Source organism: Meira miltonrushii, assembly GCF_003144205.1.
Source record: "Meira miltonrushii strain MCA 3882 unplaced genomic scaffold FA14scaffold_3, whole genome shotgun sequence".
Taxonomy (NCBI): domain Eukaryota; kingdom Fungi; phylum Basidiomycota; class Exobasidiomycetes; order Exobasidiales; family Brachybasidiaceae; genus Meira; species Meira miltonrushii.
In genome coordinates this window covers 1,580,179-1,607,672 of record NW_020289945.1, presented here as the reverse complement: position 1 = coordinate 1,607,672, position 27,494 = coordinate 1,580,179, and the positions used below count along the sequence as shown (strand labels likewise).

At 43.1% G+C, this 27,494-nt stretch overlaps 13 protein-coding genes across 13 annotated transcripts; 7 read left to right on the top strand and 6 right to left on the bottom strand.

The window, feature by feature from the left end:
• The first annotated feature begins 596 nt into the window (after positions 1-596).
• Positions 597-2,496, top strand: FA14DRAFT_161484 (uncharacterized protein). Its single transcript, XM_025499138.1, has 3 exons — positions 597-1,873; positions 1,958-2,001; positions 2,074-2,496. Exons 1-3 carry the CDS (start codon positions 642-644, stop codon positions 2,448-2,450), a joined length of 1,653 nt encoding a protein of 550 aa, XP_025354115.1. The 5' UTR covers positions 597-641; the 3' UTR covers positions 2,451-2,496.
• On the bottom strand, positions 2,217-4,305 carry FA14DRAFT_147832 (uncharacterized protein). The gene is made up of 2 exons (XM_025497359.1): positions 3,041-4,305; positions 2,217-2,971 (listed from the first exon to the last, which is right to left on the bottom strand). The coding sequence occupies exons 1-2, from the start codon at positions 4,281-4,283 to the stop codon at positions 2,556-2,558; spliced, it is 1,659 nt and encodes a 552-aa protein (XP_025354114.1). The 5' UTR covers positions 4,284-4,305; the 3' UTR covers positions 2,217-2,555.
• Positions 4,306-4,507: 202 nt separating this feature from the next.
• FA14DRAFT_180447 (uncharacterized protein) lies at positions 4,508-6,697 on the top strand (the record flags this gene model as incomplete). Its single annotated transcript, XM_025501009.1, has 3 exons — positions 4,508-4,694; positions 4,817-5,325; positions 5,402-6,697. 3 exons carry the CDS (start codon positions 4,508-4,510, stop codon positions 6,695-6,697), a joined length of 1,992 nt encoding a protein of 663 aa, XP_025354113.1.
• On the bottom strand, positions 6,569-7,530 carry FA14DRAFT_185339 (kinase-like protein; the record flags this gene model as incomplete). The annotated part of the gene is made up of 1 exon (XM_025501451.1): positions 6,569-7,530. The coding sequence occupies one exon, from the start codon at positions 7,528-7,530 to the stop codon at positions 6,751-6,753; it is 780 nt and encodes a 259-aa protein (XP_025354112.1). The 3' UTR covers positions 6,569-6,750.
• A 176-nt stretch (positions 7,531-7,706) lies between these two features.
• Positions 7,707-9,305, bottom strand: FA14DRAFT_123455 (Galactokinase; the record flags this gene model as incomplete). The annotated part of the gene is made up of 1 exon (XM_025496573.1): positions 7,707-9,305. One exon carries the CDS (start codon positions 9,303-9,305, stop codon positions 7,707-7,709), a length of 1,599 nt encoding a protein of 532 aa, XP_025354111.1.
• Positions 9,306-11,237: 1,932 nt separating this feature from the next.
• FA14DRAFT_65483 (ARF/SAR superfamily) lies at positions 11,238-12,462 on the bottom strand. The gene is made up of 2 exons (XM_025502648.1): positions 12,111-12,462; positions 11,238-11,955 (listed from the first exon to the last, which is right to left on the bottom strand). The coding sequence occupies exons 1-2, from the start codon at positions 12,163-12,165 to the stop codon at positions 11,465-11,467; spliced, it is 546 nt and encodes a 181-aa protein (XP_025354110.1). The 5' UTR covers positions 12,166-12,462; the 3' UTR covers positions 11,238-11,464.
• A 1-nt stretch (position 12,463) lies between these two features.
• Positions 12,464-12,811, top strand: FA14DRAFT_65482 (uncharacterized protein). Its single transcript, XM_025502647.1, has one exon. It carries the CDS (start codon positions 12,563-12,565, stop codon positions 12,776-12,778), a length of 216 nt encoding a protein of 71 aa, XP_025354109.1. The 5' UTR covers positions 12,464-12,562; the 3' UTR covers positions 12,779-12,811.
• Positions 12,812-14,047: 1,236 nt separating this feature from the next.
• Positions 14,048-16,501, top strand: FA14DRAFT_65465 (uncharacterized protein). Its single transcript, XM_025502646.1, has one exon. The coding sequence runs from the start codon at positions 14,501-14,503 to the stop codon at positions 16,430-16,432; it is 1,932 nt and encodes a 643-aa protein (XP_025354108.1). The 5' UTR covers positions 14,048-14,500; the 3' UTR covers positions 16,433-16,501.
• Positions 16,502-16,570: 69 nt separating this feature from the next.
• Positions 16,571-17,923, bottom strand: FA14DRAFT_124304 (uncharacterized protein; the record flags this gene model as incomplete). Its single annotated transcript, XM_025496634.1, has 4 exons — positions 16,571-16,662; positions 16,723-17,023; positions 17,060-17,376; positions 17,422-17,923. 4 exons carry the CDS (start codon positions 17,921-17,923, stop codon positions 16,571-16,573), a joined length of 1,212 nt encoding a protein of 403 aa, XP_025354107.1.
• A 272-nt stretch (positions 17,924-18,195) lies between these two features.
• On the top strand, positions 18,196-19,910 carry FA14DRAFT_65461 (uncharacterized protein). The gene has a single exon (XM_025502645.1). The coding sequence runs from the start codon at positions 18,369-18,371 to the stop codon at positions 19,797-19,799; it is 1,431 nt and encodes a 476-aa protein (XP_025354106.1). The 5' UTR covers positions 18,196-18,368; the 3' UTR covers positions 19,800-19,910.
• Positions 19,911-20,159: 249 nt separating this feature from the next.
• FA14DRAFT_116484 (PIN domain-like protein) lies at positions 20,160-21,011 on the top strand (the record flags this gene model as incomplete). Its single annotated transcript, XM_025496177.1, has 1 exon — positions 20,160-21,011. A coding segment is annotated over one exon (852 nt), but the record flags the coding sequence as incomplete, so codon positions are not given.
• Positions 21,012-23,145: 2,134 nt separating this feature from the next.
• Positions 23,146-24,672, top strand: FA14DRAFT_65448 (putative mitogen-activated protein kinase MpkA). Its single transcript, XM_025502644.1, has one exon. It carries the CDS (start codon positions 23,243-23,245, stop codon positions 24,569-24,571), a length of 1,329 nt encoding a protein of 442 aa, XP_025354104.1. The 5' UTR covers positions 23,146-23,242; the 3' UTR covers positions 24,572-24,672.
• Positions 24,673-24,773: 101 nt separating this feature from the next.
• On the bottom strand, positions 24,774-27,386 carry FA14DRAFT_123655 (P-loop containing nucleoside triphosphate hydrolase protein; the record flags this gene model as incomplete). Its single annotated transcript, XM_025496589.1, has 6 exons — positions 24,774-25,068; positions 25,189-25,316; positions 25,371-25,974; positions 26,074-26,788; positions 26,840-27,061; positions 27,134-27,386. 6 exons carry the CDS (start codon positions 27,384-27,386, stop codon positions 24,774-24,776), a joined length of 2,217 nt encoding a protein of 738 aa, XP_025354103.1.
• Between the last annotated feature and the right edge of the window lie 108 nt (positions 27,387-27,494).

Here is a 27,494-nt window from a genome sequence, read left to right as displayed (position 1 = left end):
ATCTTTATCGTTTCATGTACTCAATTGATTACCTTTTTGACTTCTTTTCCCACTGCGACAGGTAATCGATACCAGCTTCCTTTGGTGTAGCAAGTTCCGGTAAGCCTGCCTTACTTCTTTGTTCGTCCAATTGTTTCCATATCTTACTCTTGAGTCTGTTGGGTTTACTGACTGTGTTTGCTTGTTCTGTTGCTTTTGTTTGATCAACTTTGCTCTCTTTCTCTAGCTTAGCTGCTCTGAGATCTTTCTTGTATGATGCTTGTGCATTTATATTACCGTCGTCATCATATCGAAGGCTGTCCCGTTTACTGGATGATGACGTCTGCTTTGATAGAGACTTTGGCTTCTTCTTGTATAGCTTTGCTGACTTTCCCATCCTGGTAATCGCTTATCCTCGCGCAAAGTAATACGGAATGAGTTTCTGAGGAAGGAATGTGTTGCATTCAGAATTTGCTAAACTTTTCTTTCAAAGGGAGTGCGTGAAGTTTGCTTTAGGTACGCGCTAAAATCAGACCCCACCTTTGTGGCCGAGAAGCTTTGTTCGCATTCACACGCCGAGCATTCTCCACTCCTTGTGTTTTAAATACAGACAGCATCTCTTCCCTTCACACTCACATCCATATCCGATCAAGGTGGTCAAGATGTCGGCAAAAGATGCTGCTGCTCCAAGCAGTCCAAGTACACCAAGGAAGGGCAGTCTACCTTTCTGGGGTACGCCAAGTGGAACAGAATCCAATAAACAGTCTCCATCTGCAAGTATTTCAGGTCGATCAAAATTGCAATCATTGGCAATTGAAACGTTATTGACATCAACTTTGGCAAGTGTGACTGCTACGCCACCTAGACTGCCCGTTGCAAAGAATAAAGAACCTCTAAGTCTACCTACAACCACTCGAAACTTTCGTGGCTTTGTTCAAAAATCCGGTCCAATCTTTTACTTTCAAGATGCAGTAGAAGCAACATTGGCATGGGATGATTGGCCATGGACGAGTATGTGGATGGGAATTTGGGCTATCGTTGCTCTTCATCCGTATTTATTATTGTGTGCACCAACAGCAATCCTGGCTATCATTCTCATTCGAACACATATGGCAAGGTTCCCGGTCGGACGGCCAATTGATGAAACACCCACTTCAACAGGATGGACTTCATCGGGTACAGAAAAGAAGGAATTGGCTACACAAACACCAGCCGAAACTTTAGCACATGCGGTCGCACACCCTTCAAGTACGGGACATGGAGCAGTCCTACCACCTTTGATGCCAAATCCTCCTCATGAGGGTACAATCAAGTATTACGAAAATTTACGCGATATCCAGAATATGATGAAAATGGTGACAGACGGCTACGACGCAGTCGCTCCTGTGGTACCTTATCTGAATTGGTCATCATATCGCCGTACACTGCTATTGTTCCAAGCCTCGCTCATTCTGACAGCTGTTATGTTCTTTGGAGCACCTCATATTCCCTTGCGTCCAATCCTTTTGATTGCAGGAGAGGGTGCATTCATTGCAACGCATCCATGGGTAAAGCCTGCATTGACTGGCTTGCTGGGTAGACTGGATGAAGAGAAACGAACGGCAAAGACACCTTTAGGACGTGAGTTGAACAAGATGGAAAGGATGAGTAGAGAACAACAAGCAAAGTTGAGTTTATGGTACGATGAAGATGGATTGGACGATCAAGTATGGCAAAAAGGTTGGAGAGATGTTGAAATGTATCAAAATGAAAGATTTGCACCTGAAACTGCAGCTACTGCTTCTGGTTGGAGTGCGCATAATTTGCAATTCGGAGAACGAAGAGCGTTTACAAAAGGACCTGATGGTTGGACGGCCAAGGAATTAGACGTTGCAGGTTATTCACTTGATATCAGGTAAGTCCGCTTCTGTTCTTTGATGGCTTCCTCATTACTGACAATCAATATTCCTCTCCCACACTCTTTCCACTTCCACAGCAGACAAGTTGCAATGTCCCTTGAACCTGGTTGGGCATGGGTCGAAGGTAGGTTTATGCAACTGGAGGAGCAGTGACGGATTTAAAATGCTGACAATTCATTCTTTTCTACCATATCAGGAGACGACTGGCGTATCGATTGGATCGGAAAGTGGTCGCCAGTTGGTGTCGATGCAGAAGGATTCGTATACACAGATACAGATTGGCAAACGCCAAGTCCGTACCCATACGGTCATACAGGTAATCCTCGATACCCACCTGCAATTCAAGATTCTCGAGCGAATGGATCGATTTTAGGGGAATTGTTAGCAGGGCATTCGAAAGAGGAATCATCTGTTTTTGAAGATGACGATGAAGAGGATCATCAAGGGCCTGAATCTTTGACGGGTATGGAATTCCGAGCAGTCAAGGCAGACACACGTAGAAGAAGGTGGCTAAGACGTGCTGTTTGGATTGGAAAAGAAGAGAAGAAAGGGTCAGAGCAGATTAGCAATTGATTGTACTCTCTGCAATGTTTGTGTTTAATGCAATGATTATTAATAGTACAAATGGCTTCGAGTTAAAACACAGTACAGAGATATACATATGTCTACACCATGGTATCATTCATCCTCATCGGCATCCGTCAAGAGCTCTGATTGTCGATGAGAGAGTCGAATATTGATGGCTTCATTGATAATTCTATCAACATCCAAAGGCGGCAAGCTGAAAAGCATACTCTTTGCTTCTGATTGATCCAATTCTTCCAATGCATCTTTGCAATTTGTCAAAATGGCAATGCAAACGTACATGTGCAAATTCAAAGGATCAGGAACGGCAAAGTAGGTATCCCAAAGTCGCATTAGATCTTCTATTCTCATTTCTGCTGCTAAGAGATGTCGCATCCATGCCGATGCCAATCCGATCACATCTACCTCTTCTTCGTCAAAGTATGCATATAGGTCCGGTAACGTAGTTCGAAAAAGGGTCAAGAAGTTTGCAATTCGAGATGGTAATGGATGTTGTGCGTCGTACGTATCTGATTAGACATTGCGAAGAAAGTCAGTCAAATTTCTACTCTTTGAATCATATTCTCTGATCTACTCACCAATGATAGACATCAGCTTTTCGAAAGCGAAAAACATTCCAGGTTCAGACCGAACGCATTTCACGAATGGAGAACAAAGCAAAATCAAATCTGGATGATAATCAGTTTGAACAAAACAGCCTTGAGAGGTGGATCTCCCGTTCATATCACTAGACGACTGGCCAGAATTTCCGACGATTGCTGGCACTTTCAGATTATCTCTGTTTCCTTGATGTGCCCATTCGTATTCCCTGGGTAACGAAGGGAAGGCAGATTCTTGAATGGTATCGTTGGTGACTTCCTTATGTTCATCGAATGATGATGTGGAGGATGCGGATGATATTGTAGACGCAAGACCTCTACCTCCATTCTCTGGCGGCGATAAGAAGTTATTCGGATTTGGTTTATGGTATCCGGAAGATCCAGATGACACTGAACGATGGTCTTGTTGTGGCGCTTGCTGGAAGTCTAGAGCGTGGAATTGATCTTCAAAATTCGCCGATGGAATTGATTCTGCAGAATGATCTCCGGTATCTTCATCTACCGTCTTGTCTGGCTCCACGATTGTAACAGTGCCATCCACCGAACGCCATTTCCATCTGTTCAGATGAGCACATACGATATTCTCCACTGCTCTACAGAATCTCTTCATTTCATTTGCTGCAGCCGCTTCTGGATCGATCAATACGTCGCTTCCGTCTCCTGTTAGGCTATTCATAGAATTCTCTCCTACAATCCCATCTGATGAATCCCCCATGATTCCGGCCAAGATTTGTGTTTTTCCATCATGAACCCGATTAGGACCTCTAGTGGTGGCAGATGTAGTAACGATTGTGTTCAAAGCAGGAATGGCCACACTTGGTGCAGTGAGAGCGATTGTGGTTTCATCTGTTGCATATCCGCTTACCGTTCTACGATTCTGTGATGCTATTCGATGTGAAGATCTTGCCAATGTACGACCTGGAAGTGGTCTTGGGATCAATTTCCGCTGATAATATCGTACTGCTTCATTTCTTATCCTCTTTTCGTATAAATGATTATGTTTTTCCAGGCTATCATACTCCATGTATTTGCTCCTAACAGATGTCATCTCTTGACTTTTATCATCCGAAAGAACGCCTAATAGATACAACCAAACTTCTCCGCGAACTGCCGGTTGAACGCCATGTCGAGCATAATCTCGTAACTTTTGTATTTCTACATGTTGTTCGGCATTTAGTACTTCGATGAACTCTTCCGTACTTGCAGCCGCACTGCTGCTCATTTTGATGGCCGGGAAGGATGATGATGTCGTGAACAAGAAGGAAGTATGAAGATCAGTAAAACTTTAAAAATAAAGGCGGGCGCACAGGGCAAGTGGCTTTTTTCCGCCATCTTTCAACGATTGCAATTCATTGCACTTTACTTACACCACCACAACAAACATGATGAATATAGTCTCGTAGCCCAGCATCGACAAGTACAAGTAAACAAAAGCTTTGATCTACCATGAGTGGGCAATCGACTGCTTCTTCCCTTTATTCCGGCATCTTTAACCTAGCAAAGTCGGATGAGGCCAGTTCAAACGCAGGTCCAAGTGCTCAGCCAATCGCAGATGCTTCGACGGAATCAAAACCACAATCAAACCCAGCAGAGATTGCAGATCAAAAGCCATCGCTAGACAAATCCCAAGGTAGTCCATCCATGATATAGCAGTCAAGATCGTGCTACGATCGCAAGAACTGACTCGCTGCTCGTTCAGATTTCTCTCTGTCATCTATTTGCTCACTCTTCCATCATCTTTCCCACATTGTACAGCTTGGTCTGCTGCATTGCGATTTACACCTAGAAGAAATGCCGCTTTGAGTAAACCAAAACGAGCACCGATCCAGTCGCAATTATCAACAGCTTTCTCGAATACAGACGTTCATTCTGACCTTGCAGAAGGTTCTTCCTCGAAACAAGCTCCTCAAAAGCAGGATGAAGTAGCATCTGCCTCTAAGACTCCATCTGTGCACTCAAAAGCCGAAGCAATCAAGCCTTCCTCACATCCGAGACAACTTTTCGGAGTGCAAACGCATGCCCTAAATGTTGAGCCGGTAGATTCTGACCGAATTCCACTACCTGCCGTAACCCAGCCGCCATCCCTTTCGCTTTCAGTGGAAGAAATTGAAAAGGATCGAGCACTCTTCCGGTCCAGAGCACTGAAAAGAGGTGATATCGCTTCACATGAGCAGACAGATTTCGTGGAGGATGATGGATGGAATGAGGAAGAGGATGTGAATGGCTTTGCAAATACAACAGAAGGCAGAAAAGCCAGGAGAAAGGTAAGAGTGTACATCATGACAATCTCTATTTCCGTCAAATTTACCCAAACATTTCAATCTTTCTTTTCGCTGCTAGAAACGCAAACGTCGTGCATCGCCTGGACATCATGGAGGATTAGCAGCTTCATTAAATATGGATGCGGATTATGATCCAAGGATACCGAACGACTTTATCGAATTTAGGAAATTACTTGCTAATAGGAGAGAAGCAGAAAGGTCACATCGAAAGCGCTTAACATCGGGAAGGGAAGAGCAAGGCTTCGATGAAGAGGCAAATTATGACGACCGATCTGAGAGGGGTGAAGGTGGAAGAGGTTGGAATCGATATGATAGATCTGGTAAATTTGCACCGCCAGTTGCATATGCTAGTCACTCGAAAGGGAAGCAAAGAGACTTTGAAAAGATGGAGGATGATGACGATGACGAGAAACCATACCTTTCGCCTCCACCCTCTCTACCGCCAGGCCCTCCTCCAGGGCCGCCGCCGAACATACCATCTCCAGCTGTTACGGGTGAAGATGCATACCAGAGAAGGCTGGCAATGTCACAGGCCACAAGTGGGGAAGAAGCATACCAACGCAGATTAGCGATGAGTCAAGGTAGTATGAGCGAATACGGTCCATCATCCAGCCATGATCATAAAGGAAATCGATCTGACGATCTCGCTTCTCAGACTGCGGCTGCAGCTGCTATTGCTGCCAGGCTGCTCAAGACAGCTCCTCAAGAAGAGACGCAGACGCTCAGTAGCACCGCTTCAAGTATCGAAGATCACGACCCTTCTACATTTGCAGAAAGGTTGATGATGAAACAAGGATGGAGAAAAGGCGAAGCATTAGGTGCGGAAGGGAACAAAGGTATCTTGGATCCTCTGTTAGCTCAAAAGGTTGAAGAGGAGCGAGCACGACATCACAGCAAAGGCCAAAGAGGTGATAATGAAGGAAATGATCGTGCAATGAAAAGTGCACGCGGTACGATTATCAATCCGCAAGAAGAGCAAAAGAGACAAGAAGAAAGACAGAAGTATGGTGAAGCAAGCGAGGTGATTTTGTTGGAAAACATGGTGGCCAGTGATGAAGACATTGATGACGATTTACCAGGAGAGATTGGAGAAGAATGTGAAAAACATGGAAAAGTGGAAAGAGTTTTCATTTGGCCAGCTGCACATGCAAAATATTCGTTTACCAATTCATCTTTAGCCTTATCTAATTCTTCTGGTAAACCTCGAATCTTTGTCAAATTTAACGGGATCGCGGCCGCTTGGAAATGTTTAAAAGGGTTAGACGGCAGATTCTTTGCTGGAAATACGGTAAGAGCACGTTATTATCCACTTCAAGATTTCAATAGAGGTAATTACGATCGTTTGTATGATTAAACTGAAATGAAATTGAAAAATAAGAGTTCTTCATTAATATGTATCTCGGAACGTTAAATTGTATTTGCTGAACCGGATGGATAGTAGACTCCTTTCTTGACGTTGGAAAGGAACGCTTGAATTTCTTCTCCAAAGTCATGATGGCTTTGAGAACTCCAGCTTGCACTTTCACGCATTAACTTCTTATTTGCACCCTCGCGGTGGTCAATCTCGAAACAGAATCTTGGAGGGTCTAACGCTAATGGATAAAAACCTGCAAACTCCCAATCGATGATTCCTTTCACCCTTGCTGTTGTAGGATCCACGATGATATTGCTTTGATACAAATCACCATGGCAAAGAGGATAAACATCTTCCTCAGAAGGTGCGAACTGCTTCACTTTGTTATGATGCAAGAATTGACCCGCGCTTGCAAACAAGCACAGCTCTCCAGAGAAGGATTCTGCTTTCGGGCGAAGCAAAGACTTCATTCGATCGTAGATTTCTCCAACTTCTGCACATACTGCTCGAATATCCTCTTTGTGTTCAAGTTGATGGATCTCAACACCTTTGATTTCTTTCGTTGCTAAGCAGCAGTGGTCCCCTGTATCACACTTTGAAATAATTTCTGGTGCTGGAATTTTGTTTTCCGTTGCCAAGAATTCCAATGCTTTGATCTCATTTTCAAGCCTCTTCTGAAAGCTGAACAATTTAAAGGCCCAATCTTCGCTGCCTTTAGCACACAGACTATTGTCCGTTGACGTTTTGAGATAGTAAGCCCCGTCTGTGCTCTCCAAACGATCAGTGTATCTAATCTTCCCTTTGAAAGGGAAGTATTCGTGACAATACTTCATTTTGATGAATAACAGAGATGGTAGATGTAAGTATGAGATGAGGCAATGGATGTCCATTGCCTCCGAGCCGCGTCTAAATACACAAGTTCCAGCAGGAAGAGGAAATGATTTTATTAATAGAATTGCATTGGTTGCTATCGACAACACGTGAGGAAGTGGCCAACTCGGTTCCGCTTTCAGATGGCATAAATACAAGCACCTTGTGCTGGTTGACTGACAAGGACAGCATCAGCGAATTCTTCATCAGTCATATTTGGATATTTCTTGGCATAATAACCAGTTCGCAGTGCATTGATAACTTTTTCCACATTTCCTTGTTCAACCAAAGAAACAGTTGATCCTCCCCATCCTGCACCTGTTGGTCTGCAACCCAAAGCTCCGTTCGATTCGGCCAATTGACAAACAGCTTCGAGTTCTGGGCATGCGTTCTCATAAACGTTGAAAAGTGTTTGTTGAGATGCATGCATGATATTGCCTAATTCTTTGTATGATCCTTCTCCGCCCTCTTGACAGACAGACTTGAAACGTAAAACGTTTAGGGATTCGTTGAAAACGTGTTGAACACGTTTACCAAGTGCGAATGTATCTGCTCTGACTGGGAATTGTGATAAGAATTGTTTTTCGTATGCTCCTCCTTTGATACCTGTCACTTCTTCGACTTCTGCGCGAGAAAGAGCATGTTCAGGCAAGGCTTTTGAGCATAGTTCTCGAAGATGAACCAATTGTGCTGCTTCTTCTCCCCACTTTTCCCAACTTTCCTTCACCTCTCCTTGCACTTCTCCTTGCTTGAGAGGATTTTTGGCAAAGTATACATCTGTCAAAGGCTTTAGTAGTCTTGTGGATTCATCTTGTGGTAGATCAAACTTCTTTGCTAACGCACGGCAGGCCATCATTAGTTCACATACTCGAAGGTTATATTGCACGGGTCCCATCACCTTTTTGTCTGATACGACCAACGTGTTTGCAATCAGCAAGACATGTGGTGGCTTGCTGACGGGCAATTTGGTTGGAACTGCGTCCAGCTCGGGTTCAAAGGAGATATGTAGAGCGCTACCAGTAACGCCAAAGATTGATGCTGCTTGATCCATACCACCCGAATTTACACCGACCAAACGCTCTGATTCGATTGCAACTTCTGCCATCTCACGTCTTCCGATCAAGTTACGTGCTTGGAATGCTTCCAAAACGACGATTGAACTGCATGTTGTCATAGCAGCACTACTGCTCAAACTGCTTTCTGGAGGAATTGTGCCGTCGACCAAGACATCGATTTGTGTAGGTCTTGTTTGTGCATTCAGGATATGCTCTGGTAAATGTGGATAAAGACCTTTGTATGCTACTTTGAAGTAATTTGCCCAACGAGCACCACCTTCGTGTAAAAGTTGAACGGATTCTGGGTCTGCCAAATCACTTTCGAATGTGATTGGTTCGAAGCGTTTTGTTGTGTTGTGAAGGTTGAATCTGACCATTCGTTTTTCACCTTCCTTGTCCTCTGCCGAAGTTGTATGAACGCGAACGGCCATCAAGATATCAATTTCCAATGCGGCAGGCAAGCAGCTAAAACGCATGTGGTCAACATGATCACCCATCAAATTTACACGACCGGGAGCACGGGCGATAAAGTGAGGTGAATCACCGTCAAATTCTTCTTTGAATTGTGTATGTAATGAATCCCATCTTTTTCCTTCTTTTGCTAATCTTTGTTTTGAGTAAATACGATCAAGTCCATCTACTGATGGAATTGGATCTTGTGTTGTACGACTTGAGCTTGGCATGCCAACAAGCGTTTGAGTGAGAGTTTGAGTTGTAGTCATTGTGAAGGATATTTCTCAACAATGAATAAAGAAGAAGATGTGATGTGAAGGAAGAAAGGGAAATTAAATTTCGGACCGCTTCTTTATTGAGCCTCTCCTCGATACCTTTTCGGTTAATGATCAAGAGCAGCAGTTGAACCTATCATGCCGGCATTCTCATAAAGACAGATGGGCAGATCTAACAGGTAAAGTGCCTCTAATGCATTAAAATAACACTTTTTCCAGCCGTGGAGGCAGTAACTGACTGCTTTTCCCCCGCGTACGGAAAAGTCTAATTTTTATTTAATTTGCCGTACGCCCACGGAAGACTGAAAACTTGCATCACTTTTACGTCACTAAAATACTACCCAGTTCTTCCCCGCACTTTTACAGTCACAAAAATGTAAAAAGATTGCCGGCCCTTGTGATGCTTTTTATTAAATGACATATTCCACATGGATCTGTTCGCTATTCTTCAATCCTTCTCCTGACTTATCTTTATGATTAATATGGTGATCATCATTGATATCAATTTGATGGTGATCATGTCTTGTTCCAATATCATGGTACACTCTTAACGCGTACTTTTAAGCTTTTCTTCAATCCACGGAAGAATTTATACTGATTTTGTGCCTTTCCGCGGAAACACTCAAACAGTCGCGTCTCTTTATATCATTTCTTACACGTGCAACGAGTCGTTCATGTTTTGGATATTGTATAGCATTGATCGACTTCTTCACGGTGAGCGTTCTTTTCATATACAGGAAATTGATCATGAATGTAGTCAATATACCTGCTGGACTGAGTACCACAAAGATGCTGAAATTTCAATGTATTCGAAGAGACGATACATAAAAAGTCAATTATTTGGTGTTGTAATCTGTATGTCTGCAATAAATGACAGGGTGTCAGCGATGCTTTACAAGACAATGACGAGATCTTTCAATAATCTTTAAGAGAATACGCACATATGAAAAGTTGACCAAAAATTTGTTTTGCATCGTACTGATTGATTCAAGTTTTTATAATACGATATTATTTCTTTAGGTTTTCTTGCAAATACAATTTTCTTTGTACGGAAAAAAACTTTGTGTGATAGATCGACATTGATCCCAATTACTCATATAATGCTTCGAGTAGATCTCTACCACTTCAAAGCTGATCATATAAGGAGCTTGCTGTTGAAATAATACTGCTATGAAAAATAAATGCTGTAATCGAGAAAAAAATCTACTGTATCTATGGTCACACTTTCTTACATAGCTGCAGAAAAAAAGCAGTGTGGCCATATTAGAGCAGAAATCTAACTATTTCAAACTCTAAAGCAAGGTGGATAAAGACATGTAGTAGTAATGCCAATTTTAGAAGAGATCTACACCATGACGGTGAAGGCTTTGCGCAAAATGCACGTGACATGTTATTTGTTCGCGCTTGCAGAATTTCTCAGAAGGTCTTTAAGCTAGGCTATAAAAATTGGAAAGCGTTCAAGAAACTTCTGCAATGCCTCTCCTGTTCGAGGGATGGTAACGAGTTTCCTTACTAAGCAGTAATGATACATTCTCTTTTTGATATTCAACTTCATGCACGATACATCATTGGTATACAACAATATAGACAGACACGCAATTCGATGGAATATAGGTAATGTTAAAAGAGAATAGAAAGTCGTTTGTATGTTTGTATACATGCAAGCGTGCGAGGATATGCACCCAAACAGATCATGAATAAATGGATTGGAGTATTTTCACAAATGGCATAAGAAAAGGGGAATGATTGCGAGGATTATAAGAGAGAGAGAGAAAAAGTGGATAAAGATAAAGAGAAGATTTGCATAGCTTGGAAAGAGAGATTGATGATTTCTTGTTTTATCTCCATGTACGACAACCACGATTCCCATGCTGAAGGAGGGTAAAGTAGTTTATCGAACGTTGAAAAAGAAAGAGTGATTGTTTTGTATATTTTATGTGCTACTGAAATACACGAGAGATTAAACACCCACCACAAGGACCAACCTGCAGTCTTTTCTTCTCGTTATCCACTTCGAACAAAGTATTAATCGATTGTACTGATTGACCCTTCCACCCTCACACGAATCGCCTAACAAGATCGAAAAAGCGGTTGTTTCTCATCCATTAAGATGTTTAAACACGGCGCTTCAAGTTTGTAGAGAGCCATTCGAGACCTTCGTACAAACCATCTCCACTGGTAGCACATGTTGCTTGGATGAACCATTGACGTTGTCGCAGGCTGTGAAGACCAAGTTTATCAGTGATCTCAGCAGCGTTCATTGCGTTTGGCAAATCTTGTTTGTTAGCAAAGACGAGCAAGAGAGCGTCCCGCAATTCGTCTTCGTTAAGCATACGTTGTAATTCTTCACGAGCTTCTGAAACACGTTCACGATCGTTTGAGTCAACGACGAAAATGATACCTTGTGTGTTTTGGAAGTAATGTCTCCACAAAGGACGAATCTTGTCTTGACCACCGACATCCCATACTGTGAAAGAAATGTTCTTGTATTCGACAGTTTCGACGTTGAAACCGATAGTGGGGATGGTTGTAACAATTTCACCAAGTTTGAGCTTGTAAAGAATGGTTGTCTTACCGGCAGCATCCAATCCCACCATCAAGATACCTGCAGAGTTGAAAGAGAGCTTGGTAAGTAGGTGTTCGCGGGAAGAGACGTTGGCAGTCAGGTGCGTAATCCTCCGCCTAGAGAAGAGAAAGAGATCCCTCTCTCTATGCTTTCCGAAGAGGTGCGACCGATCTGCTGAACATTGCAATACTCACGCATTTCCTTCTTACCGAAGAGTCCGCTCAATAGACGAGAAACTGAGAGACCCATTTTGACTGATTACGAGAGGACGAGAAAAAGAGAGAACAGGACAGAATCGAATTTGATACAAAAAGAAGATCTTTCAATTGAGATCGTTAGACTTTGCTTCTTTTTTGTTGTTTTGATTGATTGATTGTTTGATGGAATCCGATCTACGAATCGTATCAGGGTAAAATCCAACAATGAACACACGAAGGCGAATCAAAAGAGAAAGCGATTTGCGTGTGCGTGTGCGTGCGTATGATAGTGTGTAAAAGGATGTAAAAGAAGAATTGATAGTACTGGCAATTGACACGACACCACTTATTATATTCAATTTCTAGTTTAATTCCTGCACCCAGAGCCAGGGCTGGCTGCACACACTCTCTTCTGCCAGCCATGAACCGTGTGTTTTGTGTGTGTGTGCATGCTTGCGTGCGTGTACAGGATCTGGTTGAGCGGCGTTGGCTTTTACGCCAGAGAAAGCACTGCGCTGCGCAGCGCAGCGCGCGCATCCTTTTACACGCAACACTTCCACATCATTCACACTTTAATACCAACCAAGGTCTATCTTGCCCCCTTTCTTACTTTTTACACGCACACACAGCGTGATTGCTGGCCTACGCGTGATCAATTATCGTAATCAGTAAAACCACAAATTTGTATTGATAGTTTGAAATTATGAATACAAACAAGCAAACTTAAGGTATTAATTATGCTCTGCTCGTGTGGGTGCTATTTGGGGAATACTTGACAGGTTATATAATCGAATAGCATTCTTATGAACAACAGATGGAGATAGCCTTGGAAATGTCCGAACAAAGCGAAGCATTTGATGTGATGGTGTAATTACGACATCATATGTATTAGAAGTTCGGCATGTTTTGTAAGAAAGTTTTAGTTCATCTTGGGCAACCTCCATGACCACTAAGCTCACTGATGATCGAGCATGTGCTTGGTATAGGTTGCCCGGAGAAAGGGGGGAGATTATATCGTCCTATCTGAAATCTCAAGAGCTCTGATGGGTGTCTCACTCTTCTTGTTGGCATTCACTGGTCATTCGTCATTTCAATACGTGGTGATGATGGTATTTGATCAAGCAGATAGAGTGAAATCTGGCAACCCTGATAGCTTCCAGATAAAAAAATAAATGCTCTCACCCACGTGATCTTTCCAAATCAAAGTAAGGCACAGTCAAATCCGCGTGTTTGTACGCGTGCTACGCGCTTACATTCCATAAAGTGTTGGTGTCTGGAATGTGGGCGTAATGAATGATTGGCTTGCGTGCCAGACCCATCCATCGTGCTGTATCGTATGCAGATCTAAAAGAACAACACAGGAACACAAAGGCAAAAAGCATACGACAGTCATACTTTGTGGCAATCAAGAAATGAATACGTATCCTCGTTGGGTAAACGTAAAAGGCAACCCTTATGCATCCTCTGCAGGGCCCGATCATTGGGCTTGCCTTCCTGGGATTGAGGGTATGTGATCTTAACAATTACAGATTTATATGGACTATCAATCTTCTATGCACATATCTTACTACTCAAACTCGCATCTAATAGGAACACTTGACAGAGGCAGTACATACATCCATTTGAGTGGTACACACGGGCGGGCTCTTACTTGTTCTGATTGATTGTCGTCAAAGCAGACAAGCGAACAGCCATGCATATGATCTTTTAGGCTTGCCTTTCCAAACTTAGGCTTCCCCGTCAATTCCTTCCGACCTTCTTTGCAAAGGGTACAATTACCCAATCCAGCTCATTGGCGTATTTATCATTGTTGATGGGAAAAAGGCTCAAAGGGCTTTCTTGTGATCATCTATGCATTGATTCGATGGCAAGCCACTAGCGGATCAGCACGCATATAGATGGCCCTTTTGGCTGTACAGCATTTAGGATACATGATTCAGAATGTAACATACGCATTCTCAGTGACGAATACTCATCCTGCATCAGAGCTGCCTATTTAGGGAAACAAGTCGGCAAGGCTATATGCTCTGCTTTCAATCGAAAGTATACAAAAGATACAACCATACTTTCTTTACACCATCTTTCATTTCCCACCATCACTCCTTCTCGTTTGTTTGATTGCTTTGCACCTTTGCGTGCTTTGCTTCAACTCATCTTCTCCATTTTCTCATTTTCGACCTACGCTCTCGCTACCTTTCTTGCTTCATGACAACGATTTGCATCACTTTTTAGTAAATCATCACATTCGCTTTATCTATCACGCTCACACAGCAACCACATTCGCTTTTTCAATTAAACTTTAACGCCCGATAACATTCTTTCACCATACTATTTGAACATCTTCACCCTTTCATCAACACCTTTGAAATCAATCAGACTAATACAAGATGCATAAATCAACCTCTTTCTCCGATTCTCGCAACGGCAAAACAAGACCTGCAAATTTATCGACCGAACGAAGTGGTCCATCCGAATCACTTCCATGGCCTTCACCTTCTTTTGATGTTTTCAACAACTCGCCTTCAAAGATGAACTTGGGCTTGGCAATTAGTGCCGATCCAGGTCGTCCATCAACTCAAGCTAAAGTCAGCCCATCAGATTTGCCTCCTACCCCATTAACAAGCACTTACAAGCCTCTCGAACTTAGCCCTGACAGAGAGCAACATTTACGTTTGCCAAGTGTTAAAGCAATGCTTGCTCACACTCCACCGGAATCCAGAGGTCTTCGTACTGTCCCTTTACCCGAAACAGAAGAATATGCTCCTCATCATGTTGCACCTATCTCACGGCAACAACCTCACCCAAGTGGGACCAGCCCAATCCGACCTGGATTCCACCCAATCCCTGGTCATCAAGAAGTTGCCGCTGTTTCATCTGATCGTTTCCGCAACATGCCTCAAAGTGAAGAAGTCCAAGGTCTCGGATTAGACTTGGGAGGTGACGATACTCCACGGTTGGGAAGTCAAGATTGGTCTGCAATGCGCACTCCAACTTTGCACACCAACGCTCCTCGCTTGCCTGGTGCTCCTCAAATGACAAGTGCATCAAATGGTCAATTGCCAAACAACATCACTTCTCCCATCAATCCTCCTTTGCGTAACTGGAACACGGATTTGCGCTTCGAAGACCGTCCAGCTCCTCCAATGCCACGTCCAAATTTGGCACCCCGTTCGTTCAGTGAGAACTACGCATCCACACCTATGGAACGAGAATATGCAATGGAATTGGAAAGTGGAATGCCACATTCCAACAAAACTTGGGGCTTGGCACTTTCGATGGATAACGGTGAAACCTATCGCCGTGGTGCATACTTGTATCGACCTGATACGACCGTTGTTGGTCCTGCTGCAATGGTACGTTCTTCTACCGGTCCATCCCATGCTGGACCATCTCGCATTCCTTCAGGGCCACCAACGCCAATGCGTCCAACTGAAATGACAAACGTACCTTTGAGCGCATCCAAGGTTCCATCTGCTAGCAAGCATCTCAAAACTACAGGGTTAACACCTCATATCCATAAGACTCGCTTGACACCCACTTTCTCTACTCGTAGTAAAGGAAGCAACGGTGGCGGCTCACCTAATGGATCGACGGAAAGTCCAAGCTTGAAGATGAAGTCTAAACAAAGATCAGAACAATTGCGCAATCAAGCAGCTTCTGTTGCCGCTCATGCCAATTTGCCTTCTGAACATGCTTCTGTGATGGGTAATACTTCACCTACTTCACCGACGCAAGAGATGCCACCTGCACCCGTTCATGAAGAAAAGATGGCTGAAGATCACGTCTCCCCACGCAAACGTGACCTTGAAATGGCTGCCGAGCCAGAATTGGTTGGTGAAGTGAAGGCAAATTCTGCTTCTTCACCGTGGGGCGTGTTTGAGTTGGGAAATACAAACAATAAATGGCAACCGTTGGGACCTCCTGCACTATCGAATGTTTTGGGTAAATTAAACTTGGACGAAGCAGGAGATGATGATGAAGAAATGGACGATGATGAAGAAGTTTCAAAAGCTCGTCCAACGAAATCTATCAAACGTGCTCGCAAGCAAGGATCCTCTGCTGCCTTGTCTGTCATTTCTACTCATCAACAACAAACCCAACGATCCAGACAAACGGTCAAAGGAGGCAGACCTGTCTCACGTGGAAGTTCGGATAGCGGCAAGAGTGAAGGCAAAGAGAATGACGTCTTTGGATCTTCTGCTTTGTCAGGAGGAAACAATAGCGGTCATCGTACGCCTATTTTGGGAAGCCACAGTGCCAATGCTTCACCCAACAAATCAAACACTCAAGGTCAACGTCGTTTGGTTAGCATTCGTTAGAAGATTTTCCATGTTTCTATGTCATTACTGTATTGTGCAACAATCTTTTCCTACTGTCTTTCAACCCCTTTCAAACTCATGTTTCCTACATTACTAAACAACTTCTTTGCAATCTTATAAACAATATGATACACTACACTAATATACAGGAAAGTTTTTATCAACTTCATTTGACCATGCACGTAAGCCTCCAGTGATGTTTGTGAAACGGATCTTGGCTTGCTTGTCTGCTGTTTTGCTGTTTGAATCCTCGGTATCTGCCATTGCTGCTGCTGCTGCCAAGGCATGACAGGCCAAACGAGAATCATTACCCCTTCTACAAAGCACATACACCTGATGATCATCTTGCGTATTTCCGATTGACTTGAGAATATCTGTATACCACTTTTTCGGATCGCTATCTATTTGACGAAAAGGGATGTTTGTTGTGTTGGGCAATTGCGCAATCTCAAATTCAACTTTTGGTCGTACATCGATGATATGCGCTTTGCTTTGAGGTCGTCCATTCAATTTTGCAAAATTTGAGGTTGTTATCTCATCAAAACCATCCAAAGTACGACCATTTGTCAAACCACAAAAAGCGATGTAATTCTCATCACGTAAATCTTGAGCAAGCATAGCATTGACAAGATCGGCTTGCATTTGTTCAGGATCTCCGCATGCTCTGCATGTTGTTATCCTTCTCGGTCTCAATCGAACGGATCTAGAAGGTGGAAAGCTGAGAGGTGAGACTAAAGTCATTCCAACGATCGGTCTTCCTTTATCATCTTCATCATCATCACCAATTCCAGTCAAAAGTTTAATCGTTTCAAATGCTTGCATCGTTCCCACCAAACCGGTGATTGTTCCTAAAACACCGCCATCTTCACAATCTGTTACCTCTTCCGGTTTGGGTGCTTTTGGGAACAGACATCTGTAACATGGTCCACGTGGAACAGGTTCAGCTGTTTGATCGGATGAAGAATTGCAGACTCCTGAAGCACTTGCACCTGGTCGTAAATCTTTATGAAGCACCACAAGTTGACCGTCAAAGCCTTGTGCTGCACCTGAGACTACTTGTCTTCCACACTTAACAGCTGCATCAGAAATCAAATAACGTGTTAACACATTATCCGTACAATCCAAAACGATGTCATGAGTCTTGATAAGTGGGACTGCATTTTCGACTGAGAGAGATGTTTGCACGGGTTCCACATGAACGAAAGGGTTGATAATCTTACTTGCGATCGAAACAGAAACTGCTTTATTCATTCCTACCCTGTCGTCTGTATGCAAGATTTGTCTTGCCAAATTCGACTTTTCAACCGTATCATGATCCAAGACTGTAATATGTCCAACGCCAGCAGCGACTAGATATTGAATAGAGGGACATCCCAGTCCGCCTGCTCCAATGACCAATACTCTCGATTTACGTAATTTCAATTGACCCGGCAATCCCATACTAGGGAGGATCATCTGTCTGCCATAGCGAGAATATTCTCCCAATGACATGGGTAATTGTTCCTTTGAGGATGAGCTCGAGCCTTCCATACCGGTGCTATTATGTGCATCCATATCTGTGTGCGAGCTTGCTATACTGTGGTATTCATGATCATCTGCTTGAATCTATTGTTATCGAGTGACAGAAGCAAGATTTCTTTTTTCATTCGGTTCGGGAAAAATATATCCGCGTGAGAAAAAGAAAAGAATGAGTGAGTGCTGTGCATGCAGGAACCCGGGAGATCAATTTTGAAAGAGCGGCGCTAAGTGAGAAAATGAAATGTCTCTCAATGTAAAGTAACACTTTTAACAAAACGCTTCTTGCCCTGTACGGAAGGGAAGGATATATGTATGCAGCGCCCGCACCACCTTTGATTGAATCTTTTCTGAGTCGCGTTTGAACTCCACTAAAATGCATCATGCATAACTTTGTTCTTCTTGACCACCTTGTACAAAAATGACTTCTAATGCAAAGCGGAAAACATTTGGACCGCCTGCTTCAGTGAATGGTGGGATTCTTTCATCCGAGTTAGCAGGTCAACAAGGCGGTGCTCCAAGTACATCAAAGCGAACGAGATTTGATGTACCGTCATCCACAGCAGAAGAAGATACAGCGGGAGATTTGGATATTGAAGAACAAGATAGAAAACGATTACAACAAGGCAGAAAAGGAAGAGTGGTAACGGATGGATATGATAGTGAAGATAGTAGTGGAGATGAAGGATCAGATGCAGAAGAGCTTGATCAGGTCAAAGATGACGACAAAGAGGAGGAAGATGAAGATATGTTCAATCTGGATCAAGCACCTGGAAGTGGAGATGAAGATGCCAAATCAAAGGGAAACAAGAAGAAATACCTCGAACTAAACGATATTGAAGGGCAAGAATTCTCAGATGATGAATCAGGAAAGGACAAAGAGGAGGGAGATGCTGAATTTGAATTAGAGGATGATGAAGAGGAAGGTGAAGGTCAGGATGCAGAAGCAGGAGACGAGAACCTACACGACCCCGAAGCAGTTGTGAGACCGTTGAAAAAGTCAGGAAAGAAAGGAAAAGGTCCCGAATCAAAAGAGATGGGATTTCAAATTGAGAAATTCAACATGAAAAACGAAATGGCTACCGGCCGGTTTGACGAAGAGGGAAATTATATTGAGAATGCCAAAGATCCTCATGCCGAGCACGACAAATGGCTGTCGGGTAATTATAATCGGAAGAATATCAAAGCGGCAAAAGAAGCACAAGAGCGAAGGATGCAAGAAGCCAAGATGAAGGAAGAAAGGAGAGAATTCGCCGATCTTGATGAAGATGAATGCAAGATGTACTTGGTGGGCTATATGCTGAAGGGTGAGAGTGTGTTGGAAGCACTGCAAAGGCTAGGCGCACAACAAAAGAAGAAGTCCAAGGCAGGAAAGAAGACCAAAGCAAAAGAGGCTGAAATGGTTGTAGATAATTCTGAAGATCTAGAAAGGGTCAAAGCAGATTTGAACAAGATCACTGCCTTAGCATCAGAGTTGATGTCAAGGTTTGGACTTGTGAACGTATATGAAGCCACATACGAAAGCCTACTGAGAGATGTACAGAGGTCAGGATTGGTACGATCCACTTGGGATCCTGCAGCTGAGAAGAGTAATGGTGCCGGAAAGGATGCAAGTGGCACAATTGCCTACGTATACAAATGGTCACCTGCTTACTTGAAAGCAATGTCGGAACAATCGGGACAAGAAACAGATCCTGAAACAGCAAAACAGACGTTTGGACCTTTCAATGTTACAGATCTACTATCGTGGAAGAAAGGTGGATATTTTGGCGATGATGGTGAGCGTATTCAATTACAGCCTGAAGGTCAGAATGATTCGGAATGGTCATCATGGCAAGATGTATTCGGATAGAAGAAAGTGTAACAATAAAAGTTGTAATTGTATCAGACTACTTACTGTATGTATTTTATGCAGCTGACAAAACGCGACTTGAGGCAATTGACGCGTCCAAAAGACCAACACTCATTAAGAACTTTGTTAAGCGCGTTTAATTAACTCTCTTTACGGGAACTCAAATTCATGCCTTGTGCACCTTTGCAATCATTGTACATCCTATGTACATCAAGCCCAAGTACCATCATTCCATTCAAGACATTCATTATGCACATCTGAACGACTATTCTACTCCCTTCTTCACCACCCTCATCATCATAGGAACGATATCCACAACCCACTAGCCCAATCGGACATGGTCATTGCTGAATCATCAAGATGGGTATTACCGGTCTATTGCCTCTTTTGAAAGATGTATCGGAGCATATTCATATCAAAAAGTATAAAGGAAAAGTTTTGGGTGTTGATGGCTATGTTTGGTTACATAGAGGTGCTTATGGTTGCGCAGAAGCATTAGCATTGGGAAAGCCAACGACAAAATACGTGGAATATGCAATGTCACAAATTCATATGTTAATGCATCATGGAATCATACCTTACATCGTCTTTGATGGAGATCGATTACCCGCTAAAGCAAGAACGGAACACGATAGACATCAACGACGTGAAGAATGTCTCGAGCAAGCTCGTAAGTATGCCTTGGCAGGAAACCAAAAGGAGGCAAGGGAACAATATGCTCGATGCGTAGATGTGACGCCTACGATGGCTTATCAATTGATCAAACGATTACGAGAATCCAAAATACAATACATCGTTGCACCGTACGAAGCAGACGCTCAGCTTGCCTATTTGGAAAGACGCGGTGTAATCGATGGAATCGTGACGGAAGATTCGGATCTTTTGGTTTTTGGTTGCAAGACTGTTCTATACAAGCTTGACAGAGAAGGCAATTGCGTTGAATATCTTCATTCAAATCGTCAAAAATGCAAAAGTCTTGCAATGCACTCTTTTGATGATTCAATGTTTCGACAAATGGCAATCTTGAGCGGTTGTGATTATTTGCCTTCGATACCAAAGATGGGTTTGAAAACGGCCAATCAAATGTTACGACAATATGGAAGTGTTGCAAGAGTATTGAATGTCGCTTTAACGATGGGAATGCAAGTTCCAACAAATTATCGAGAACAATTCGAAAGAGCGGAAAGGACATTTGTTTATCAACGTGTTTTCCATCGTTCAAAACACTCTGACAAAGTTCGAATGACTACCTTAACATCAGTACCGCAGAATGACGATATGTTTGGAACGGATGATTGTATTGGTCCTTTAATGTCGCCTGATATCGTCGAAGGAATTGCAAATGGCGATATTGATCCCATCACACGAAAATCGATCGCAGAGGCAGAAGCAAAGAAGAGGAGTGTTGCGGAAACGTCTGCTCAAACGCAGGCCCGAAGCTTCTATTCTCAAGTCAGACCTAAGTTCATGAGTGGGAAGCGAGGAACGAAGAAAACGCAGACGGAGATACGAGGTCAAGGCAAGTTGGACAGCTTCCTTGTCGCCAAACCTGCTGCCAGAGAGCCATTTGCGGATAAAACAAACCGGGCCAACCAAGCGATTGAGAGTCAAAGTGGAAGCGTAAAAAGAGCGCGAATGGAAAGTCCACAAAAAGCAAAGGAGAAGAGCAAATACTTCTCACACAATGCAACACAATCGGACCAATGTATGCCTTCTCCTACTTCGGTGGCTTCATCAAGTCCAGTCAAAGCGTATGACGGTTATGCAGATCTTGCGCGATTTGCAATGACGCCCACACAGCCCAAAGTACGTTATTCAGTAATTGATCAAGTTGAGCACGATGAAGGTCATATCTCTTCACCTCCTAGCGCTACAACTTCAGCCAGCAAACAACAGCATGTTCAATTTGTGATGAATATCGATGAAGAAGATCAAGAAGATGTAATTCCATCATCTCCTATCGGATCACCTTCATTCAAAACGACGTCACTACAACAATTACCTTTTTCGGCCGTAGGTGAGGATATCTTTGATGACGATGAAGATTATATCTCCAGTAGAGATACAGTTGTGGAAGCCAGACTGAAGAGATTTGTCTATGAAGAAGAACGAGTGGATACCAGATTTCGATCACCTAATGAGACCATTGATGAATCTGTTGCGAATGCACGTCGATTGGCTGTGCTGAACGAACGAACTCCGTTACCGCGACATCAAAGCGATAGTAGAATCTTTTCTGCATCCAAATCCAATTCCCTAAAGAGAACGATGCCTTTTAATGTTGAACATGATCCATTCGATGATCTTGACAAAGTCGATACACCTTTGCGAGCAATCACCAACTCACCAATCATTGCCAGAACACCTCGTCCGAACGGTGATCAGCTCAAAAGATCATCATCATCAGTGCGTAAGCTTGTCATGCTGAATGGTGATGATTAATTTACGCACGTCCATTGAACGGAATGATAAATTCCGACTGTATTATTATCTCTTATTCATATCCAATCAGATCTATCCGCAAATAAAGAGTATTACATTATCATTGAAAGTGTTTCGTGGTTGGTTGATCATCAAGAAGATATGCGTTCACGCAATACCGTGACCTGAATGGAATGTTAATCTTCTAAGCCTTGTTGTGTTCCGCACATTTGATACGCGTATTTAAAAGTCCACGGAATCCCGTTAAAATTAATGGCGTTAATGCTTGCAAGCGGAGACATCTGGTTTAAAAATAATGAAACGCAATCGTTGATCAAATTTACCATCTATATCCGAACATCGGGGTGAGTTTTATTCTAGTACTCATTTTAATGATAATTGCTGAAAATACAGTAAAAGTTGATCACCCTTATTAAAAGTGTTTGATTATGATTAAATGACACTAAATGACCTTTTTCTTAAAGTTGTCGGAAGTAAAACGTTTGCTTTTGTATGTGTGCAGTGCATGCATGCTGCTTCATTTCACTTTGTGTGTGTCTCTAATTTACACACGCACACATTCACAAATGACGTACGTACACAGCGCCCCGTTTGTACACACGCACGCACAGGCAGACTGCCAAGTACCGCTAAACTGCCTCACATGTCATTTATTTCAATCAAAACTCAGACGCATATAAAAATCCAAAACATCAATTCATTCTTCTTACGACGACGACAACGACGACGACGACATCAATTCATACACAAAACCTCGCTATACCCGCGTCTTTCCCTCTCTTTTCATTCATTACCATCAACATTCTAGCCTTGGCATCATTTGCAATTCGCAATCAAGGCTCTTTTCACTCTCCTTTTTCCGGTCTTACCAAAAGAAGGCGCAATCGTATAAAGGGGCCAACTGTTTCAAGTAGTAAAGGGAACAAAAGCAACAATCGAACAACTTAAAACCTCAAATCAACGCCAAACATTACAGCACACCACAGCATAGCCTCACCATCATGTCTTTTCCGGCACCACAACGTACATCGTACACTGTCCTAAACCAAACCTTTCAAGTTGATTCAGGATATGAAGTGACGAAAGAACTTGGTGCGGGTGCATATGGTAGCGTTTGTGCTGCAACACATAAAGCAAGTGGAGAAAGTGTAGCTATCAAAAAGATCACAAACGTTTTCACCAAAAAGATTCTTGCCAAAAGAGCATTACGAGAAATTAAACTTTTACGTCATTTTCGTGGTCATAAAAATATCACTTGCTTATACGATATGGACATCATCGATCCTGTTGGATTTAACGAAGTTTACCTTTATGAAGAATTGATGGAAGCCGATCTACATGCGATCATTCGTTCAGGTCAACCACTGTCCGACGCTCACTTTCAATCGTTCATCTATCAAACACTTTGTGGATTACGTTACATTCACAGCGCAAGCGTTTTACATCGTGATTTGAAACCGGGAAATTTACTCGTCAATGCTGATTGTGAATTGAAAATTTGCGATTTTGGATTGGCACGCGGATTTGCAACAGATGCAGAATTGGCAGCAAAAGGAGCGGCAGGTGGAGGATTTATGACAGAATACGTTGCTACTCGTTGGTATCGTGCACCGGAAATTATGTTGAGCTTCCAGAATTATACTACGGCAATCGATATTTGGTCAGTAGGTTGCATCTTGGCAGAGTTGTTGGGCGGTAAACCGATCTTCAAAGGAAGAGATTATGTCGACCAACTCAATCAGATCCTGCATTATCTAGGTACACCTAGTGAGGAGACCTTGGTTCGTGTAGGAAGTCCAAGAGCACAAGAGTACATTCGATCCCTTCCCTTCAAGCCTAGGATTCCCTTCCAGAACTTGTACCCTGCCGCAAACCCGCTGGCCTTGGATTTGCTAGAGAAGATGTTGGCATTTGATCCCGCAAGACGGATCACATGCGATGAAGCATTGCGACATCCGTATCTAGCCGTTTGGCATGATCCTGCCGATGAGCCAATCTGTCCCACCAAGTTCGATTTCGGATTCGAAGATGTTGAGGATGTGGAAGGAATGAAACATTTGATCTTACGGGAAGTGGCAAGCTTCCGCGAAGAAGTACGAGGAAGAGCAAGAGCTCCACAACCACGTCGTCAAGAGACACTGCCGATCCCATCCAGAGAGGAAATTCAAGCTTCTAGCCCGACTGATAATCAACAATCATTCTTGGGCGCATCTTCGGGCTTGGTACATGGAGGAACGGCAAGTGAGGTGGTTAGTGGACAATTGACAGATGCACAAATGATGGAAGATCCAAGTGAAGCTTTTGAACGTGAAATCGCAGGGCCTCGGTAAAGGTTTTTCTTTTCAAAGCAAAAAAAATGACATTCTCATACCCCCTTTTTCATACTATACATTAAAACCTGTCTTTTTCTTTCTGGCAGAGATGCTGAGAATACCTACTTTGAATATTCATTAGCAAACATTATCGTATCTTGATGGAAAAATCAATAGACAATCTTAGATTTAATATACAATATTTTACATCTTCTTCTATTTAATTGGCTTTGCTTTGGGCGCTCATATCCGTCAGCCAGCTTGCCTCGGCTGCACTGACAGTTCGAGCATAGAGGTCCTTCGTGAAGATCATATCTTCAAAATAGATCACGTTTGGAAGACCTGCGGGACCTCGATTGTTTGAGAGTAACAAAGTGGAAGAAGGATGAATTCTGAACTTGGATTGACCACCAAGTGCTCGTTTGTAGTAAGAAGTTTGTGGGTCTCGAAAGGCCGCATTGACCCTTTTTCCTTGCACCAAACATTTGATAAGGGAAGAATAATCTTCACGCTCCCTTTCTTGAGCGCCGATTGTCTGAAATTGCTTTGCCGAACCGCGAATGACGGTCATTTCATCTTCACCATCTTCATCTTCTCCGCTTTCGGGTTCGATGTCCTTCACATTGGATGATGACCCTGTCATCTGCTTCTCAATAGCTTCAGGTATCCAACCTTGTTGTCTACAAACTTGCAATAATTGTAATCGAATCTTTCTCGTCTCTCGAACTGCTTTCAAGCTCACATAATTTGCATTACACCATTCCTTCAATTTGGAAAGATCAAATGGACGCTTCGATTGATCATTAGCCTTGGAGACTTGAGTCCTACAACTTTCCTCCATATCATCAAAAGCATATAATGCTTGCAATTGAGTAGCATGATCTCCACTAGGATGTGCAAGTCTTTCTCGAGCACGATCCGCTTCATCACGTTTCGATTGATTCGCTTTTCCTTCCTTGTTTTCCGAACTGCGTCCGCCGCTAGCTTCAAGCAGAATCGTCCTTCTTTCTGTACTCAATATCGAGACCAGATCGAGAGCATACCAGAACACCTTACCGTCATCATCAAAATTGCAAGCAGTCAACAGTGTCTTGGATAATGCAGGCAGAAGAGGTAATTTGGACATCCGTCTGCCTAAATCAGTCAGATTAAACTTTCCATCTTTTTTTGGTCCACTTGGTGTCGATAAGGCACCTAATTCCGTCAGATTCAACACAGCAGCAGTCAAATCCCCAGAGTCAGGTTGATCGAGCCAATTGAACGATAAAGGATCCAATCCCATAGCAAAAACGTCAAGAACGACTGAACTTAGATCTGTACGTAAGATCTCCGGAACAGAAGACTCCGGTAAAGTTTCAAAAGTTAATTGTGTGAATAATCTGAAGCATGTTCCAGCCCTTTCACGACCGGCACGACCTGTCCTTTGTCTGGCCGCTGCTTTCGAAATTGCTTTGACCGAAAGCATCTCCATGGAAGCGCCCGCGTTTGAACGATCGGTGGATCCGCCTTGCTCATCCGACATGGATGACTGAAATGTACGTTCTTTTGCCAAACCGCAATCAATCACGTAGGAAATGCCAGGAATCGTGATACTTGTTTCGGCAATATTTGTTGCTAATACAATCTTTCGACTCCCTGGTGGCGTTGGACTGAAACATTTACGAATGGCATCTCCTCCTAAGGCCGCGTACAATTTCACCACAAGTAAGTTCAAAGGTTTCGGCTTTCCATTATCTTCAGCGTACATTTGTAGTCCTTCATCTAACTCTCGCAGTTCAGATGCAAAAGATTCAATCTCTTCTGCTCCCGTCATAAAGATCAAAACGTCCCCAGGCAGCATTGCGGATATTTGTACGACCACTTTCTTGCAAGAATCAATCCAATCTTCGCAAGTATTTTCTGAATGTAACAATTTCACCGGGTATTGTCGTCCTTTGATGTAGAGGATTGGGGCTGGCTTGGATCTTTCATCTACGAAAAAGTTGGCGAAAGACTCTGCATCGATTGTTGCACTCATCACGATGACTTTGAGTTCAGTGGGTTCGTATTCGTTTGTCGAATTTCCCTCATCTGTACGCTCCAGCCATTCCTTTCGAATCCTTTTGCGTTCCCTCTGCACCTGCTTAATCAGACCAAGGACAACATCTGTATGTACTGAGCGTTCATGTGCTTCATCGATGATGATGACGGAGTACTGCTCCAGCAAGCTATATGTCATCTCCTGCTGCCCCTGTTCTTCTTTTCCGTTTTCTTCTACTTTGCCTTTGCCCTTCTTTCGTGCTCCACCGGCCAAAAGTTCACGTAAAAGCCAACCATCAGTCATGAATTTGACTCTTGTCTGTTTGCTCGTCCGATCGTCAAAACGAACCGAATAGCCCACCAATGCCGGATTGTTCCCACTTCCCGGAGCAGATTGCTTGTTCTGATTGTCAGGTTCCGGCACACCCATCTCTACTGCAACTCGCTTTGCCAAAGAGATTGCTGCCACTCTCCTCGGTTGTGTGATACCTATCATCTGTCTCCGTCGTCTAGCAACGTGACTGTTACTTTGACTACCATTTGATTTTGATGAAGAAGAACTGTTATAGCTCGATAATCCTCCATCAAATAAGAATTGAGGTATTTGCGTAGTTTTACCGCTACCCGTTTCACCAAGGATGACAACTGTGTCATTTTCTTTGACAGCATCAACGATTGCATCCCTTGCGATCCAGATCGGTAATTTTGTACGTGATTCTGTTATGCGTGGATCGACATGCGAACGATAATTCTGGATGCCATTCGAAGACCCTTCTCCGTGTAAAAGAGAAGAAGATGAATGTTGTCGTTTCATCTTTCTCATTGGCGATCCATTCAAAGCCGGAGACGGAGGTGCTGAGTTGCCATTCATACTAATTGTAACTCAAAACCGCAATCTGTGGGTATGAATGTCCGACTCTTA